This window comes from Rattus norvegicus, chromosome 10 (assembly GCF_036323735.1).
Source record: "Rattus norvegicus strain BN/NHsdMcwi chromosome 10, GRCr8, whole genome shotgun sequence".
Taxonomy (NCBI): Eukaryota; Metazoa; Chordata; class Mammalia; order Rodentia; family Muridae; genus Rattus; species Rattus norvegicus.
The window spans coordinates 90,719,735-90,737,788 of NC_086028.1; the positions used below are offsets into that span (position 1 = coordinate 90,719,735).

Here is an 18,054-nt window from a genome sequence, read left to right on the forward strand (position 1 = left end):
ATGGGTACTGTGTATAAGATTTTTTTTTAAGTACTAGGGTTGAAGTATAAGGCATCATGCATATGAGGCATGCACGCCAGCTGTCTCCCTAGCTGTCTTTACACTTTAGGTTTTGAGATAGGGTCTGAGAGGGTCTTATCATGTAGCCCTGGCTGACCTTGAGCTTTCTTTCATTTTCTACCTGCCTCCAGAGTCTGGGATTATATTGCAGTGCATGTCCTATGGGAAGAATCTGTTTTGGGAATACACTGTATCCTAGACTTAGATTTACAGTAGCCTTATCTAAAGAGAGTAAAAACAAATTGGGTTAGTTGACACAGGCCTATCTGTATGTATTCCAAGCACTGGGAGGCATGTGTCTCAGAAGCAATAAAGGTGGACATGATGGCGTACAGCTGTCACCCCAGAACACTCAGTAGGCTGAGGCAGGAGAATTGGGAAGTTCCAGGCCAGAGTAAACCCTGTCTCCAAAAGACTCGACTAGACAGGTATGGCAGCACACAACTTTAGTCTCAGTATTCAGGAGCTAGAGGCAAGTGGATCTCTGTGAGTTCAAAGCCAGCTTGACCTACATAGTGAGTTCCAGGTGAACCAGGGCTACATAGTAAGATCCTAGAGAGAGGGAGGGTGGGAGGAAGGAAGAGGGAGAGAGAGATGAATTCATGTAGAACACACGGAATACTTTATTTTTAAGGCAATATAAAAATATTTTGAAGCTTTATATAATTTTAAAATAGTAAGAAAAGAGGGAGATCAAAATCAGTCACAAGTTAGGATGTAGCTACTGAGACAAGAATCAGCATTTGGCTTTAATTAATGGCTGTTGCTGTTTATTATAATTGTGCTGTTTATTTCATCTGTGTGATCTTGTGCTCACAGTTCACTATGACGATGTCAGTGTCAGATTCTCAGCAGTGTCACAATGAGGTGTTAATATTTAATGTTGGAGATGCTATAGGAATGTTGGACTGTGGTGTTACGTGTGATGAATACGAGGTGTAGGGTGTTATGTATTTACTTGGTTTCCACAGGTTTAAAGACCACCCAACACTAAATGACAGATATTTGTTGTTACATCTTTTGGGTAGAGGAGGTTTCAGTGAAGTTTACAAGGTGAGTACAAACAACTGGGTACAAAGGGAGGATTATTCCAGTTTGTAGAAATTTTCAATATTGAGAACTGTGAGTTGATATCTGTATGTTTAAATTCAAAAGTTTTTGGATTAAGATGTTTAGGAAAATTGCATCCAATAAATTTCTGTGACCACAAAAGACAGAATCTCCCCTGCAGCCCAGGATGGCTTGTAAATCATGTAGCTCAACATTCACAACAATTCTCCTGCCTCAGGCTCCTGAATATTGGGATTCTAATTATGAGCTACTGTGCCTGCTCTTTACTGTTTTTTAAGGTAGAAAAAGCAGATAAAAAGGAAACAATCCTAATTATAAATTATGTTGAATTTTATCCTGGTTTTGTCCTTCCCAGTGCATTCATATTTGTTGAAAATGAGTATGTGTTCACTTTAGTCTTAAATTTTTTGGACAAAATATGTTAAATTATATCTTTAGAATTTTTTTTGAAGTGGTGTGTGTGTGTGTGTGTGTGTGTGTGTGTGTGTGTGTGTGTGTGTGTGGAGACATCTGTCGATGTTTGTGGAGTTCTTTAAGGACTACACCTAAAAGTGTCTTCTTCCACCATATGAGTTCCCCAGATTGAACTCAGGTTTTCAGCATTAGTGGTAAGCACCTTTACCTAAGACTGAGCCATCTTGCGGGCTTCAAATTGTTTCTAATGTGGAAGCTTAGCTTTCCGCTTTAGAGAAGTCTCATCCAGAGTTCTGGGGAGCACTGGATTTTAAAATTTCATCCAGAGTGCTCAGCACTGCATTTTTCCCCCCCCAGAGCTGGGGACCGAGCTCAGGGCCTTGCACTTGCTAGGCAAGCACTCTACCGCTGAGCTAAATCCCCAACCCCTGCATTTTTTTTTATTTAATTATTTTATTTATCTTACTACACTATAGCTGTCTTCAGACACACTAGAAGTCATCAGATCCCATTACAGATGGTTGCGAGCCACCATGTGGTTGCTGGGAATTGAACTCAGGACCTCTGGAAGAGCACTCCATGCTCTTAACCACTGAGCCATCTCTAGAGCACTGCAGTTTTAAAAGCTGTCTTTATTTAACACTTTCTTAGGGCCCACAGAGTAACGACCACTGTATCTACAGCTTGATTTCCACAAGTAAGAGAGACAGCCAATTTTAAATGTCTACAACTCCACATTGTGTTCACCAACAAATTATCTACATATTTTTCATGCCTGGTTATAAAATGCAAAATTGATTTATTATGTGATTTTATAGTTGTGGAGTCCTGTTTTGTAAGGTATAGTGATGTGGTCTCTGCTATTATGATTTATGTTTATTCAAGTGTTGTGGTTGAGAAATCTGAGTAAAACAAATGCCTTTGCTTCAAATAGAAGCAATAAACAATTGTGTTTTATTTGTTTCCCCTGGGGTTTAAACCTAGTGCCTCTGGGTATGCTGGGCATACATTCTGTCACTATATATACCCAGGTGATTTTCCCTTTTTAAAATATTAACTTTTTATTTATTTAAAACAATATTTTTATGTGTATGAGTGCTTTGCAAGCTGTATGTACATAATGTGTGCGTGGTATCTATGGAGGCCAGAAGAGGTTGTCAGACCCCTTGTTCCAGTTATAGATGGTGGTGGAAATCAAGCCTGGGTCCTCTGGAAGAGCAGTCAATGCTCTTAGCCAAGGAACCATCTCTCAACATCTTGAACATTAATTTTTATTTATGCATTTATTGGTCTTTGGAGCCCAGATTTGTCTTGAATTTACAGTCTTCCTACCTTGGCCTCCTGTGTGTTGAGATTATAGGTGTGTATGCTGGAACCGGCTTAAATGTTAGGGGTGTGTGTGTGTGTGTGTGTGTGTGTGTGTGTGTGTGTGGATATGTGTATACAATTTACCTTTTTAAAACACCACCACCACCACCACCCCCCGTTTTTATGATGTTTTCACACTGTAGCCCAGACTGGCTCAAATTCACAGTGTAATTGCCAATTGTTGGCAATTCTCCTGTCAGCCTTCCAAGTACACTACCATCTATGGCTGCTTTAATCATTTTTAAGTATATATCAGCAGCATTAAGTGCATTCACACTGTGTTCTTGTTAGCACTGTTTACCATGACTGGGCCTTTGGGGCAGTGCTGATTTGCTTTCAGTGTATTATTTATACTTACTCAAACTTCAAAAGTCTGTGCGGGAAGGCTTACCCACAGACTCATGCTCACCTTTTGTTTGCAAATAACACAGTTGAGCTTTGATGAGATAGTTTTATCCTAGCTTCTTAGAAAGGGTTGTAACCAGGGAGGGCATCGATAGTGTGGTGACAGCTATGTACCTGATTTTTTCAGATCACCTGTGTAGTGATCATCAAACAGTAAAAACAGTTGTTGCCTTGGCCAGTGCTTGTTACCAGGCTTGAGGCTTTCCATCCTTGTCAAGGTCCATGCTAACCTCTCCTTTTACAAACACTATTCCTCCCACAGATAAGTTCTGTTCAGGATCTTTCTACACCTTTTGTTGCATTTGATAAGCATTAGTGTTTTCACAGAGTAGGTACAATATAACCTAATTGTTAATATCTTGAAATATTTTTTACAGTAAAGCCATAATGGTGTTAGATGCTTCAGAGTGTTAGAAAAATTGTTCCTCATCTCTGAAGGTTTTTCTGCTATACACTATACCCATTTTGCTCTCGCATGGCAAGACCTTTGTTTTATAAGCAGCGCCCTGTTGAACACATTGCTTTCTCAGAGATGCAGTGGGAGACTGTGGGCCATGGCCGCCTCTGTTCCCTGTGGGAGTGCTACACGCTTGTGTCTTGTGCACAGATGGAGCAGCGCTGCTGGACCAAGGCTGAGCCCACTGGGCTGCTGCTCCTGAGAAGAGCACATCCCTGTGTGCTGTTACTGGGATTAAGACTTTGCTTTAATTTAGTTGGTAGTTGTGGCACCAAATGTAAGGCTGGTGTTTTTGTTTTGTTTTGTTTCTGTTTCTGTTCTTATTTTAGTAAACACATCACACTAAATTGTGGGATACTTTTGTGAATGGTCATACCAATGATCATATCCAGCTGGGTTTTTTTCCTATAGGAAGCAGTCGGTATGTGTGTGTCCCAAGATTTCAAAAGGAAGGAGACAGTGTTGATGCATGTGAGTTTTCCAGGCTAGCTGAGAGGTGAGAGACAACTTCAGGAAGAAAGGTCTAGGTCAGGAGGGATGACATCCAGAGTGAGCGAGCATTGTTGGGAGCAAGCGTGAGAGCATGGAGTGGCTTTCTGCTTGTGGTGTTTGCTTGAGTTTGTCCTCTAAATCCCACGGTGCCAGTGTGTCTGGAGACTTCTAAATTATCTGATCACAGTTTTCAGGAAGAGGGTTGCAACATTGGAGCAAGTACGTGACATGTCATCATTCGCTGTGGCTTTCACTTAATAATGTATTTTGGACTTTGTGTTGGTTGATTTGTTAACTAGAAGCTTCAAGTGAGTTCCCTGTAATTCTTGTTAGTATTTATGTAGAATATAATTTATTCCTTTTTTTTTTTTTGAATAGGCGTTTGATCTAACGGAGCAAAGATATGTAGCTGTGAAAATTCACCAGTTAAATAAAAACTGGAGAGATGAGAAAAAGGAGAATTACCACAAGTAAGTGTTGCTGAAGTGTCTGATGTTTCCACAGACATTAATGATAGCTAGGCTGTGTGCATTGTGAAAGTGCTTTGGATGAATTATTGTCAGTTTTCTTTAATTGTCCTTACTGTCCCAGCAAAGAGAGCATACTCCGTGTCTTACCAATGATAAAACTGTACTTAGAGAACCCGAGACCATCAGAAGCTGAGTTTAAACACAGCCATTCCTTGGTTAGGGCCTGTGCTTCTAACTCCCTTCTGTTGTTACTAAAGATAGCTACAGTAAACTAGGCCCCAGAAACCATTGTTTGTCTGTAGGAACTCAGTGTCATTCCCTTAGTCGAATGGCAAGGAGACAATGGGACTGGAGGGATGGAGTTTTAGTGAGCCTCAGAGGCACATGCTTGACTTGAGCCCCTTAGTACTGTGTTCTTCCTTCCTTTGGCCCAATCATTTGCATATCTCAAATTTCTGTGTTTCTAGTGCGCTATCTACTTCCTGTGGTTGCCTCTCTTGAGAATGCCAGTAAGATGGCAGCCCTTTTCTGTCCTTGGGATTGCGGGGCTAAAGGGTGACTTCCTTGGAATGAATTGTTACTACGTATGCAGCTGTGCATTTCTTTGTTCCACTGATGTCAGGTTTTGTCATATTCCCTCCTGAGCTTCTCAACACTGGAGTTCATGGCTCATTTGTTTTGGAATCTCCAGACTTACTTTGCCATTACATTTCCCACCGAGCAGTTTTGTCTCTTTATGGTAGATAACAAATATTGAGTGAGGAGGTTCTGTCCCTGAAAGGAGGAAACAAGCCCCTTTGATAATAACAAACGTTTTGGTTACAGAAATAGCCTGGGCCTTAGTATTTTGCTTTTTGTTTACTTTTTTTTTTTTTTTTTTTTTTGACTATTTTTCTCACAAGACTTTGGAGGAGAAAAAAGACTTCTAAGTCTTAAGAGGAAAGTCAGGTAGTTCCTCATCAGACAGCTCTTCGTGCCTAGACTGGGACAAGTCTTGCTTTAGACCTTTTTACACTGTGGACCTGGAAAGTCTTTCTGTTCCACACTGGTTGGTAGCAGACCTCAGCACTACATGAGAGAAGCAGGCTTTAGGCAGAGTTAGGACAGGGGATGATAAGTGTCTCATGTACAACTCCCTGTGTGCACAAGGTCACATGACAAGCAGCTGCAGTCCAGATGTTCCTGAGAAGCCAGATAGAATATTAAAAGTGCATTCCAGTCACTTGACATTGGGAATATATGGCGTGCAGCAGTGAATGCCAGGAACACTTCAGAGAAGGAAACCACATGTTCTGACCAATTGTAAATGAAAATTGTTCTGTTGTCTTGAGACTTGCAGCAATGGTTAATGGTGTTGATCTAGGATATGCATATCTCTACAAATACCCTTTAGATATCTTTGGAACCTGTTAGTAGTTTACCTGTCATTGGCTACTGTAAAACAGTTATTTCTAGGGACCAAGGCAATCTTGAAAACATAATTTCTGTGCTGGGATTTGTGTATATTTTGCCAAGACATAGACTCAGCTCTAGCTTTTTGTCTGACCTTAAGGGAGCTGTGACACTGCATACCAGAGAGACTTCAGAAGGTAAAGCCAGGCCCTGGTTCCTCCTTGGCAAGCAGGGTGAGCCTCAGTGGTTAGAGACTGAGGTATTTTATTTTAGTATTACTTCTTCAAGAGGGTCTCATGGTGTAGACTAAGCTGGGCTCAAAGTTAAAGCAATTCTCCTGCCTCTGTCTCCTCTTAGTGGTAGGATTTTAGACATGTATACCATGTCCAGCCAAGTGGTTGCCTTTCATTTCTACTGGAATTAGATCAAGTGAAGTGGCTGGAAAGATGGCTCAGTGGCTCAGAGCACTGTCTCTTTCAGAGATCCTTAGTTCAGTTCCCAGCACCATATTGGTTGGCTTACAACCATCTGTTACTCCATTTCCAGGGCACCTGACACTCTATTCTGGCCTACACACACACACACACACACACACACACACATACACACACACACACACACACACACACACACACACACACACACAGCACTGCCCATACACCCCACACACACATATATACACATAGACTTTTGTTCATACATATAAATAAAAATAAATCAGAGAGAAAGGGATAGACTGATAGACACTGCCTCCTTTGTCTAAACTTTTGTCTTCTAACCAGAACTGTGTGTAGTATTCTTTTTTTTTAAATGTTAAATACTCTTTATTTGATATCATACATAAACCACAGTAAATGCCTTTCAGTGGTGAAAGGCAGCATCATTGATGTAGGGAATTCTAATTAAAACAGCATTATCAGGAATAGTTCTGTCCTGGTGTTTAGCATTGCCTGTCAGGCCAGTGAACACACACTGAAGCCCAGGTGAGTCTTCTTGTTTCTGAGAGAGTGATAGAATTTTCCCAGTGTTTAAACATATTCATATACCCAGTTATATAAACTAAGTACAAAACCATTCAATAGGTTTGAGGCGACACCCCCATAATTATGGAAAGTAAAACATTACTAATCAAGTCCAATCTTTTCTTGAGAAAGAGAGAGCAGTGATAGCATTTATACAACTGGAAGTGTTACTTTAAAAAAGATCATATCCACTTTATGACAAGTCAGTTTTACTTAAATCGGGGCTGTCCTACAAAAACATTGTTAGCCATTCATGATCTGAATTTGGTATATGAATTAAATTACGGTATACATTAAAAGTCATGAGATACTTGTTTTGTAATAAATAAGGCAGTGGAATTACTCATTTTTAAGATAAGCTATTAGTTTTGCCCTTTCTCCCTACTTCTTAATTCCAGCAAAGATCATTTTTGTTCCAGGGATATACTTTTTGGGATTTTTCCAAATACTCCATAAGGGTATCCTCTCCCCAGGTGATGCCTTTGTTCTTGTTGGCGTCTGTGTAAGAGAATCCAGCAGCCTGGCCTGTCTTCCACCCAAAGAGACCATGGATGTTTGGTCTAGTCTTATGCTTGCCTCCTTTTTCCACAGTGTGGCACTGGGCACACTTCTGAACAAAAATCTTATTGCCTTTTTCAACATCACCCATTTTAAATTCGGTCCAGGCTGGTCAACAGCACAAACGATCAGACTCTTGAACAGACGTCCCGTTCTCTGTGTGCAGTATTCTTAGTGTTTCCTCTTGAGGCTGATTTGGGGGAATCGTGGCACCTGAGATAGATTGCCAATGGCCATTTCTCAGTTGACGTATGACTTCCAGTTTTGCCTGGGAAGAAACCTTCAACACTTCCACATTTGATTTTAAATTAACTAAGTGATTGGAAATCCTACTTTGTACTGTGTACTATAAATAATGACCAGTCGGGGCTGGAGAGACGGCTCTTTAGTTAAGACTTTTGCTCTTGCAGAAGACCTGAGTGTATTTCCTAGCACCCATATGGTGCTTATAAACCATTGTCACTCCAGTTCAATAAGTAAATCTGTTTTTTAAAATGAGTGAATTGGCTAAGTCTCATTAACTTCTCTGAACTTGACTTGGGTCAAGTACATAATAGGTTTTGAAGAGCGCTTTGATAATTTAGTGTCAGATTAACATTGAAGAGGACGTGTGCTTAGTAACATTGCCCTGCCCAGTAAGGTCTTATTAAATCGTTCTTCTGTTTGGGAGATAGTTCCCACTTTTGTTTGGAGCAAAATAATCTTTTCAGTTAAGAAGAACCCTAAACAAAATAGAGCATTCTTGCATTTGTTGACTTTTGAGACTTGTGCCTCTCTTTAGGGGGTGGGAAAGGGCATTAAGGACAGGCTCCTGTGGGTCCCAGGCCGGCACGATGCTAGGTGATAATGACCTTTAACTTCTGCCTCCATCTCCCAAGTAGGATTATAAGTATACAACATCCATCATACCGAATTCCTTCTTTTATAAGCACGGTGTAAGCTTGGTATATTACTCCTGCAGTATGAAAATGACAGGTTACTATTTTTCTTTTATTTATATAAAGGGTGGGTGAGGCAGAGCTGGGGTGGTAGTATGTGGTCTGTGTGTGCATGTGCATATTCATGTGGAAACTAGTGGTCTTCTCAGTCACTGTCTGCCTTAGGGTTTTGTTTTTTAATTAAAAAAAAAACAAAACTATGACCGTGTGGGTTTACAAGCACACGTTTAAATGCATGTGAAGTGTCAGATACATCCAACCATGCATGTTCCAGAGACAGAACTCACATTGTCACAGAACAAGTTCTCTTTCTGTTGAACCATTTCACCTCTTTTTTTTTTTTTTTTTTTTAAAGACAGAGTATCTCACTGTATTTGGAGTTTGCCATTTTAGACAATCAGCCCAAAGATCCCCAGATCTGCTTGTCTCAATACCCACAGGCTTTTTATATGGTACAGGGGTCTCAGCCTGTATCCTTCAGCCTGCATAACCAACATTTACTCACTTAATCATCTATCCCTCCCTGCTACGTTTCTTTAATTTTCCAAAACATAACAAAAATCTAAATAGGAAAAATTACATATTAAGCAGTCTTAATTAGTAAAAATAATTTATATCTATTTCTGTATGGATTTATATTATTCTGGGCTGGACAGATCGCTCAGTGGTTAAGAGTACTTGTCTGCTCTTTTCTTTTTTTTTTTTTTTTTAAATAAATATTTTTTAATTAACAATTTTTAAAAAGTATTTCCTGTGTGTGGATGTTTTGCCTATGCATATGTTTGTCCTGCACGTACACTCAGTGCCCGTGGGGGACAGGACAGACAAGGGCATCAGATCTCCTATAGGTGGAGTCAAAGATGGTGAAAGTAACCACGTGTATGCCAGGTAATTGAACACGGTTCTCTAGAAGAACAGCTCATGCTCCTAACCAGTGAGCCATCTCTCCAGCCACACCTACCTTTTAAAAAGTTCTTTTTAAAAACATAAGAGATTGTGAAAAGATCTATCCCAACATGTCAGTCAGCCACACCTCCACTGTGCTTTTTTTTTTTTTTTTTTTTTCTGTCCTCATCCCCAGGCCCGAGTCACAGGACACCTCTCGGGCCTCTCCTGACTTTTGAAGTGTCTCTAATATGTGGGATGCTTCATACCCTATTACATGTGTGTTGATATGTACAGTCACGGCGGCATCCCGAGTCTCTTGTCCTTTGGCTTTTCCATTTGACCACAACCTGAAGCATTTTCTGTATCTGTGAACAAAGAAACCCGTTGTGTGTGTGTGTGTGTGTGTGTGTGTGTGTGCGTGTGTGTGTGTGTGTGTGTGTGTATTCTCATAAATGCATATGGGCTTCAGCTGGTGCAGAAATATGTGAATTCTGCAACTCAGAAGATTAATGTCGCCCCGTGCTTCGAGTGTGTTTCCCTGGAAAGAGTGTCTTGTCTCGTTAGAGTGCTTACTACTGTCATAGATAAGTGTAACATGCACCCCAGCGTTATCAATAACTAGTAACCTGTAGATCACTGCCTCAGTAGCAGACATTGTTTGTGCCCTACACATAAGGTTGCTCATCACGGTCCCCGGACTGTAACATCACTGCCATTTCATTGAGGGAATGTGGGAAGCAAGTGGCGTCTTTCAAAGGATCGAGTAGGGGCTCGAGAGATGGCCCAGTGTGTTGGGTTGGGAGTGAAAGCTGAGAAAACTGGCTTCAGGTGCAGAAGCTTAAAAATGAAAGTTTTATTTTCTGAGCACTCAGGGAAGTGGTCAGTTCTGGGTCTGAACGATGCCCCTGAAGGGAGATTGTACAACGGGACCACATAGTGAGGGGTGGGCTGAGGGGAGCTGTGGTGTTTTCCGGTTGTATTTTAGCACTATGGGTTAATCAAGGGAGTACCCAATAGAGACTGGGCCATATCCAGGGATGGCTTTAGAGTCCTTAATTCATTCTCCTAGACATTAGGTGTGGAGCTCAGAGTGATAAGGGGGGCCAAAGGAGTGGGTCAGCTGCATGTAGTTAATTCGAGCAATTGGTTATAAATTTTTATAACGTACGCACCTTGGTTTAGATAACAGAAATTTCTATATTCTTTACTGGTTAACAGACAATTAAGAAGACATTTGGAAGGCCCTGGGTTCGGTTGTCTGCTCTTTTCAAGAGGTCCTGAGTTCAGTTTCTAGCACCCACAGGCTCACGGTGGTGATGCCCTCTTCTGGCATGCAGGTGTGCATGCAGATAGATCACTCAAATACAGAAAATTGAAGAATAATTTATATCTGAATTCATATGTTCTTATGTAATAGCCTTTAAATATTCTAATATAAAAGCAAGCATTTCAGAAATCTGTTTACATCATTTCATAAAAAGAAAAAAGAATGCATTTTGTTGTATAAATTTATCTGCTTTCTTTTTTATAGTCCTTTATTCTTTTGGATGCTAACTGGAATGTTGATTGTGAGGGATACAGGTCAGTCATGCCTTACTCAGTCATGCCTTGCTGGACAAGGACAGCAATAGCCTGAGAGCCTGACAGGGGCTGTGTCGGACTTGCTATTAGGGATTCCTGTAGTTGGTGAGGACATCAGTGTAAATTGTCGGACTTTGGATCTCATTCTGTAGCCCAGCTGACTTTGAACTCATGCCATTCCCCCTGCCTCAGTGTCGTAAATGCTGCTGTTCCTGGGTATGCTACCATACCTGGCTTAGATAATGAAAACTTTGAATGAGTTTCATTCTTAACTTTCTCTGCCATTGTTTCCTTTGTTTTCTGTGCATTTATGATGAAAATAATCTGTACTTTGAAATATGCAAAAGTTACTCAAAGGAGCATGTAATTATAGTCTCGAAGTTTGCTTAACCAGAAGTAACTTGAACAGTGATCTCTTTAGACCAGAGTTGCACATTGTTGCTGTAATTTTATTTTGTCAGAGGTAATATTGCACTGAATTCTGAGTCAAGCTGTTTTGGTGAAATGAGGTTTTGAGCCAAGGCTGTGTGTGCTTCGTACCCACAGAAATGCATCTGTAGATTTCTCACTCAGTGATGAGGAAGCTGGAGTCTCGGGAGCCAGGTCTCCATTCCTCACTCAGTGTGTGTCTGCTACTTCGCGGCCTTAATGTGGACCTGCCATTTCTATATAGAGAGACAGTGATGATAAAATGAAGCATTTAAGTTATATGCTTTATGTGTACTTTTTGATATGTTGGAACATACCAGCTTCAGAAACCACATTTTTTCATTTATTTAATAGAAAATTTCTCTTTTCTGACTTCTGCCTTAAACGAAACATCTCAAATGGTGTTAAGTTGTTTAAAGCAGTTTCTAGTTACTGTCTATAGATAAGAACCACTTTTAATACCTTTTGATAAATATATGATGTAAATGTGTCTGTGTGTGCGTCACTCCGTGCATGCATGTGTGCCTCATACTGTGTGTGCAAGTGTAAGAACCTACATGTAAAGACTAGAGGACAGCGTTATATGTTCCCTAGGAGCCTTCACCATGGTTTTCTGAGACAGGGTCTCTTATTTGACTTCATCAGTGAGCCCCAGAGACCCATCTTTCTCTGCTTCCCCAACACTGGGATCTTAACCATTGGCCACCGCACCCAGCTGTCTTGAGCTCAGGTCCTTGTTACTTGTAAGACAAGTAGTTTGCTGACTAAGCCATCTCCTCAAGCCCTTGCTCGCTCTTTGAAAATTCTTTGTGTAGCTGATACATATCTCACATATATAATACACTTTTTAAACTAGAAAGGTACGTACGTTTTAAAGCTTCTTTAATTAGATTTATTTTACTTGTTAGGACTGTGTGTGTGTGTGTGTGTGTGTGAGACAGCACTCTGTAGGTCAAAAGACAAATTGTGGGAGTCAGTTCTCTCCTTCCACTGTGGTGTGAGTCTCAGGAATTTAATTCAGGTCACCAGGTTTACTTGTTAGGACTGTGTGTGTGTGTGTGTGTGTGTGTGTGTGTGTGTGTGTGTGTGTGTGTGTGTGTGTGTGTGTGTGTGTGTGTGACAGCACTCTGTAGGTCAAAAGACAAATTGTGGGAGTCAGTTCTCTCCTTCCACTGTGTGAGTCTCAGGAATTTAATTCAGGTCACCAGGTTTACTTGTTAGGACTGTGTGTGTGTGTGTGTGTGTGTGTGTGTGTGTGTGTGAGACAGCACTCTGTAGGTCAAAAGACAAATTGTGGGAGTCAGTTCTCTCCTTCCACTGTGTGAGTCTCAGGAATTTAATTCAGGTCACCAGGTTTACTTGTTAGGACTGTGTGTGTGTGTGTGTGTGTGTGTGTGTGTGTGTGTGTGTGTGTGTGAGACAGCACTCTGTAGGTCAAAAGACAAATTGTGGGAGTCAGTTCTCTCCTTCCACTGTGTGAGTCTCAGGAATTTAATTCAGGTCACCAGGTTTGGTAGCAAGACTCTTACCTGCAGAATATCTAGTGGTCTAAAAAAAAAATCGTTTTGTTTTGTTTATCGTGTTGTTTAGTTTCAGGTGAAGCCTTTTGTGGTGATTGATGGTTGTAATTGCAGCACTTTGGAGGTAGAAGCCAATGTCAGTAATCCTTCACCACTCGTCCACCTTAGGGACAGGGTCTCAGTCGGTCCCAGAACTTGTGACCATCTTCCCAAGCTGCTATACAGATGGACTACCATGCCCACTCAGAATTTTCAGAGGTGCTGGGGTCCATGTTCTGATCCCCATGCTTGCATAGCAAGCAAGCACTTAGTCATTATACCATCTCCCCAGTCCTTGGAAGCATCACTATAGGAGAGAAGACTAATTTTTAGTGTTGGGGATTAGCATAAAAGAGGTGTGGTTGTCACAGAAGAGTTGGCATCCGTTCATTTAAGAAATATTTGAGGGCTGGAGTGAGGCTCAGAGATTAATAAGCACATGGACTACTTACTCTTTCAGAGGCCCTGAGTTCATTCCCAGCACATGGGAACCACATGGTGGCTCACAACCATCTGTAATGGAATCCCATACGCTCTTCTGGTGTGTCTGAAGAGAGTAACAGTGTACTCACATACATAAAATAAGTAAATGTAAAAGAAAATACTTTTTAAAAAAAAATATTTGAGCACCTACTACTTTCTCAGTGGCAATAGATAGAAAAGATGAGTGGAAGTAGACTGATGAGAGTGATTAGGTGGGTTGACCAGATGCCTCTAAATGGAGCAAAGAGTGGACCTGTGGGAGTGGGAAGTGCTAGAGAAGTGAGGGTAAGTTCTGACCAGCAGGCCAATGCTTGCTTTTTACGCTTCCATTGTGTTTACAGGCATGCGTGTAGGGAATACCGGATTCACAAAGAACTGGATCACCCCAGAATAGTGAAGCTGTATGATTACTTTTCACTGGACACTGACTCGTAAGTCCCACCCCTTCCCCTTACTTTATCTTCTTGACATAATGAATCCTTGTGGACTGGAGCTTAGATCTGATAATTTACAGGCAAATATTTATAACAATTCAGATTTGGATCAGCCAGACATCTCTTGACTAAAGGATAAGGACACTTGTATGCTGGTAAAAACTGTCTTGACAGAAAGTTAAGGTGATTGTCAGTATTTGTGGCATAAATATTTCCATTATGTCCAATGTTAAGATACCAACTTAAAAAATTAGCGAACTTTATTCTAATTTATATACCATAAGATTCATCCATCACAATTGAGTGGGTTTTCATGTGTGTCACAGATCTATATGGACATTATCCAAAATCATTTTGACGTTTTCACTCTCAGAAGAAACCTGAACCTTTTTACTGTCACTTCTCCATTTTACTCTCCCTCTGTTTAAGCAGACACTGCTATCTGTAACCTTAGAAATGGTGTTGGGAACAGTCTCACATGTGGAATCATGTAGTATGTGGTCCTTTGTAACTGATTTATTTCAGTTAACATGATGCTTATCCATCCATGTGTGTGTCTGTTGTCCTTATTTGTTTATCCCTTCTTACAGCCAGATTTATCAATTCTTCTTAGTCTTACATAGAGTTGTCTAGCCCAGCTCACAGTGTTCCTGAAAGCGTAGCAGTCAGTCCTTACCTAGGAACTGGTTCAGGCTGGTGCTGTCATGGCACTAGCAGGCCTAGTGATCGTGAGTATAGACTGTTGAAGAGAGCCTCAGCCCCACTCTGGAGACTGAGGAGCCCAGCCAGCCTTAAGTACCACAGTGTCCTAAAGCAGGAAGGTTTACGTGACAAAAGTAAAGAGAGCCCAGTGCTGCAGGTTGGAATACAGGTTCCTGGGCAATAGGATTTTAGAATTGGGAGGGGGTCTTAGGGTTCAGCCTTTTGGAGTATCAGAAAAACAAAATTATTTGTGTGAGATTTTGGTCCTCTTGATACCAAAACTCAGTAAACTGCAGCGCATTTGGGTTTATTCGGGGCTTAGGGATATTTCAGTGTTTGGAAACTTTTAGTTGCAGATAGGCCTGAGTCAGAAGAGCATAAGATCCCTTAGGCCTGGCCTGTAGATGGTACCTCAGTCTCCAAAGGATGTCCAGGAGTTTGGTCTATCCACCTGGAAGCTCTCTCAGACAAGCAGCCCATGTGTAGACATGTATCCAAGAAGAGGGTCTGACTCATTTCAGCATCTCAGATAAGAATGAGCATTTTGAACAGGCTCCCAGAGCATTGGCATGCCTTTTAGGTGTCATAAAAAGTATAGTTTATTGTTCAGTCCTGAGATTCTGCAAGTGTGTTTTTGTAGTCAGTTGCAGGGTGGCTTGAAGTTCAGCTTATAGCTGCTCACCGCTACCCCTCATTCCACTGCATTGGGAGGCATCTCTGGTAAGCCTTGTCAGTGGGTGTTCAGCTGGGTTGACCTAGTGGGTATGCACACAGCTCTGGTTTCCCTTGTGACCTGATTTCTCATAGCACCACCTTCATCCTCTGACCCTCTGGTTTTAAGCTGCTAACAGCTTCCTGCTGTAACTGGTCACTAGGGTGTCTTACTGGACAGTTTGTCCTTTTAGATCTTCAGCATACGAATCAAAGCCTCTGTCTTCAATATTCAAGTGGTTTTTATTCCCTGGTTAAGTCCTGACTGAGAAACCATAACCTAAAAATATTTTTTAAAGTATTTTTATCTCTCAGGAATATTCAAAAAATACAAGGAAACATCAATTTGAATAGTCGGGGGGATAGATGCGTTACTTGTAGTACCAACAATGGTGTGCAGTTTTAAATGGGGAATGAATGATATATTGACATAAATATGAGTAAAAGAATTCATACCATATGGAACACATTTGTGTAACCTTTTGCCAGACATAGTATACAACCAGTTCTTGAGACATGGGCAGAACCTAGACTCTTCCTTAGTGTATGCATTCGGTTTTAATAGACACATGCAAGGATAATCGTGTGATTGATCACTGTATAATAATGGACATGTGCTAAGGGTATTCAAAGGAGACCCTGCTATAAGAGGATGGCTAGCTCACACATTATAGTTCTTGTCAGTGTTCTTAGAAGAACTATGCCATAGTGAACTTTGGCACAGTTGATGCCAGTATGGAGATTGCAGAAGCTCATCTCCAAGAGAGCAGTTACCTCACCTCCTATAAGCTTTGGCGGCTGATGCAGAATAGAAGAGTGTTTTGGGAACAAAGAAGAAAGGAATAGAAGCTGTAATACCTGAGTTTTCACTGAGAGTGGTTTAGATAGTTTTAATCTGCTTTCTACTCCACTGTTAAATGCTGGTTTATGTGTCTTCAGGTTTTGTACAGTATTAGAATACTGTGAAGGAAATGATCTGGACTTCTACCTAAAGCAGCACAAATTAATGTCGGAGAAAGAAGCCCGATCCATTATTATGCAGATTGTGAATGCTTTAAAGTACTTAAATGAAATAAAACCTCCCATCATACACTATGACCTCAAACCAGGTATGGCTGACTTTGTGTCTTTTAAGTGACCTTTAAGTTTGTTAAGAATTTGACAGGAGCTATGAAGACCCAACAGTACATCACTGTGGATGCCTGGGCAGGAGTGAGAAGAAAGGAGTCCTGGGCTGCCTGGTGCTGGGGGTGGGTGGATAGGTGGGTGGGTGAATGAGTTAGATGAAATTCTCTGGAGAAACAGTACCTTTGTGTGTTGAACAAGGAACATGAATGATGTCATTTAGGGACAACTGTTTTGGCAAGTTCCATTTTGGCTTTGTCCCATTATTCGCATATGCAGTAGTTTATCTCAGGTCTCCCTGATAAGTACACATATGCCTCATTTCCTCAAGACCTGAGCAGTTTTATATAATTATCATTTAGCTTGGTAGGCATCAGGAAAAGGCAAGAAGCTTTTTCCTCCTTACCTTTTGTTTTTGTTAGGTGGCTTTTAGTTTGTTTAAATGTGTGTGCTTGTCATCTTCTTTTCTGTGGAGCTGTAGCTTGGCCTTCCTCTTCTGTTGGCTGTGACCACTCACTGGTCTGTTTCTAAAGTCACTACACTTTCCTGTTGTAGGTGGCGCTGTGGCACCACTTTTGATTCCCAGAATGCTTTCTTTAGATCTCCCCCACCCCCACCTTCCTGAAATTGCTGTTCTAGGCTGGCTAGCATAGAGAGCACACTGAAAGTTCATGTGAAATTTTCCCACCATTTTTTTTTTCATTTTCTTTCTGTTTTTAATCACCTGTACAAGTGATATTTTACTTTGGCAAGTCATTTTTATTTCCAGTGCCCAGCATAGGTTTTGGCACATTAAACAGGAGATTCTAAGAAAATAGAAATTTCCAGTGGTCACTGAAGATTCTCCCAACATTAGAATTAGACTGTTATTCCTAAGATTTAGAGTTCACTGATCCCTTTTTGAGTATCTTTTCTCTTAATAAAGAAAACTCTGTTTATTCATGAAAGTTTTTATCTTCTTAGGTAATATCCTTTTAGTAAATGGTACAGCGTGTGGAGAGATAAAAATTACAGATTTTGGTCTTTCCAAGATCATGGATGACGATAGCTACAATTCAGTGGACGGCATGGAGCTAACGTCACAAGGTGCTGGTACTTATTGGTAGGTATCTAGGTCTGCCCAGTCAGCTGCTGGGGATGTGTGTGGCTCTGCTCTACTGACTCCTTAGTGATTAGCAATTAATCCTGTGTGGTTTGACTTTCTATATCAATTTCTCTTCTGTTTCCTTTCTGTTCTGGAAAACCCATGAGAGAGTGCTTGTGTGGCCCGGAGATAAGTGTTTGTTACACTGTGCTGACTGTACAAGGTAGCAGAGAACAGACTTGCTTAGTTGCCTAAAAAATGGCCCTGGATTCTTCACAGTTCAAGTAGAATCCTCTCCTTGTGCGAATAGCATGAGGATTTGTTTCTAGGGTAATGATTTGTCAAGTCAAGAATTAGGAGTTGTAAAAGTCAGGATAAGACTAAAACAAAACAAAAAAATCTATACTATCC

General features: G+C 40.9%; 1 protein-coding gene and 2 pseudogenes across 19 annotated transcripts in view; 1 reads left to right on the forward strand and 2 right to left on the reverse strand.

The window, feature by feature from the left end:
• Tlk2 (tousled-like kinase 2) overlaps positions 1-18,054 on the forward strand; it is a 99,805-nt gene that overhangs the window by 71,112 nt on the left and 10,639 nt on the right. For all 19 annotated transcript variants that reach the window (XM_006247574.5, XM_039086139.2, XM_039086133.2 and 16 more), the window contains 5 exons: positions 1,032-1,113; positions 4,646-4,737; positions 13,929-14,018; positions 16,374-16,543; positions 17,523-17,661. In XM_006247574.5, coding sequence (XP_006247636.1) covers positions 1,032-1,113; positions 4,646-4,737; positions 13,929-14,018; positions 16,374-16,543; positions 17,523-17,661 — 573 coding nt within the window. The remainder of the gene's footprint in view (positions 1-1,031; positions 1,114-4,645; positions 4,738-13,928; positions 14,019-16,373; positions 16,544-17,522; positions 17,662-18,054) is intronic.
• On the reverse strand, positions 3,474-3,566 carry LOC120095467 (U6atac minor spliceosomal RNA; annotated as a pseudogene).
• Cycs-ps6 (cytochrome c, somatic, pseudogene 6) lies at positions 7,491-7,841 on the reverse strand (annotated as a pseudogene).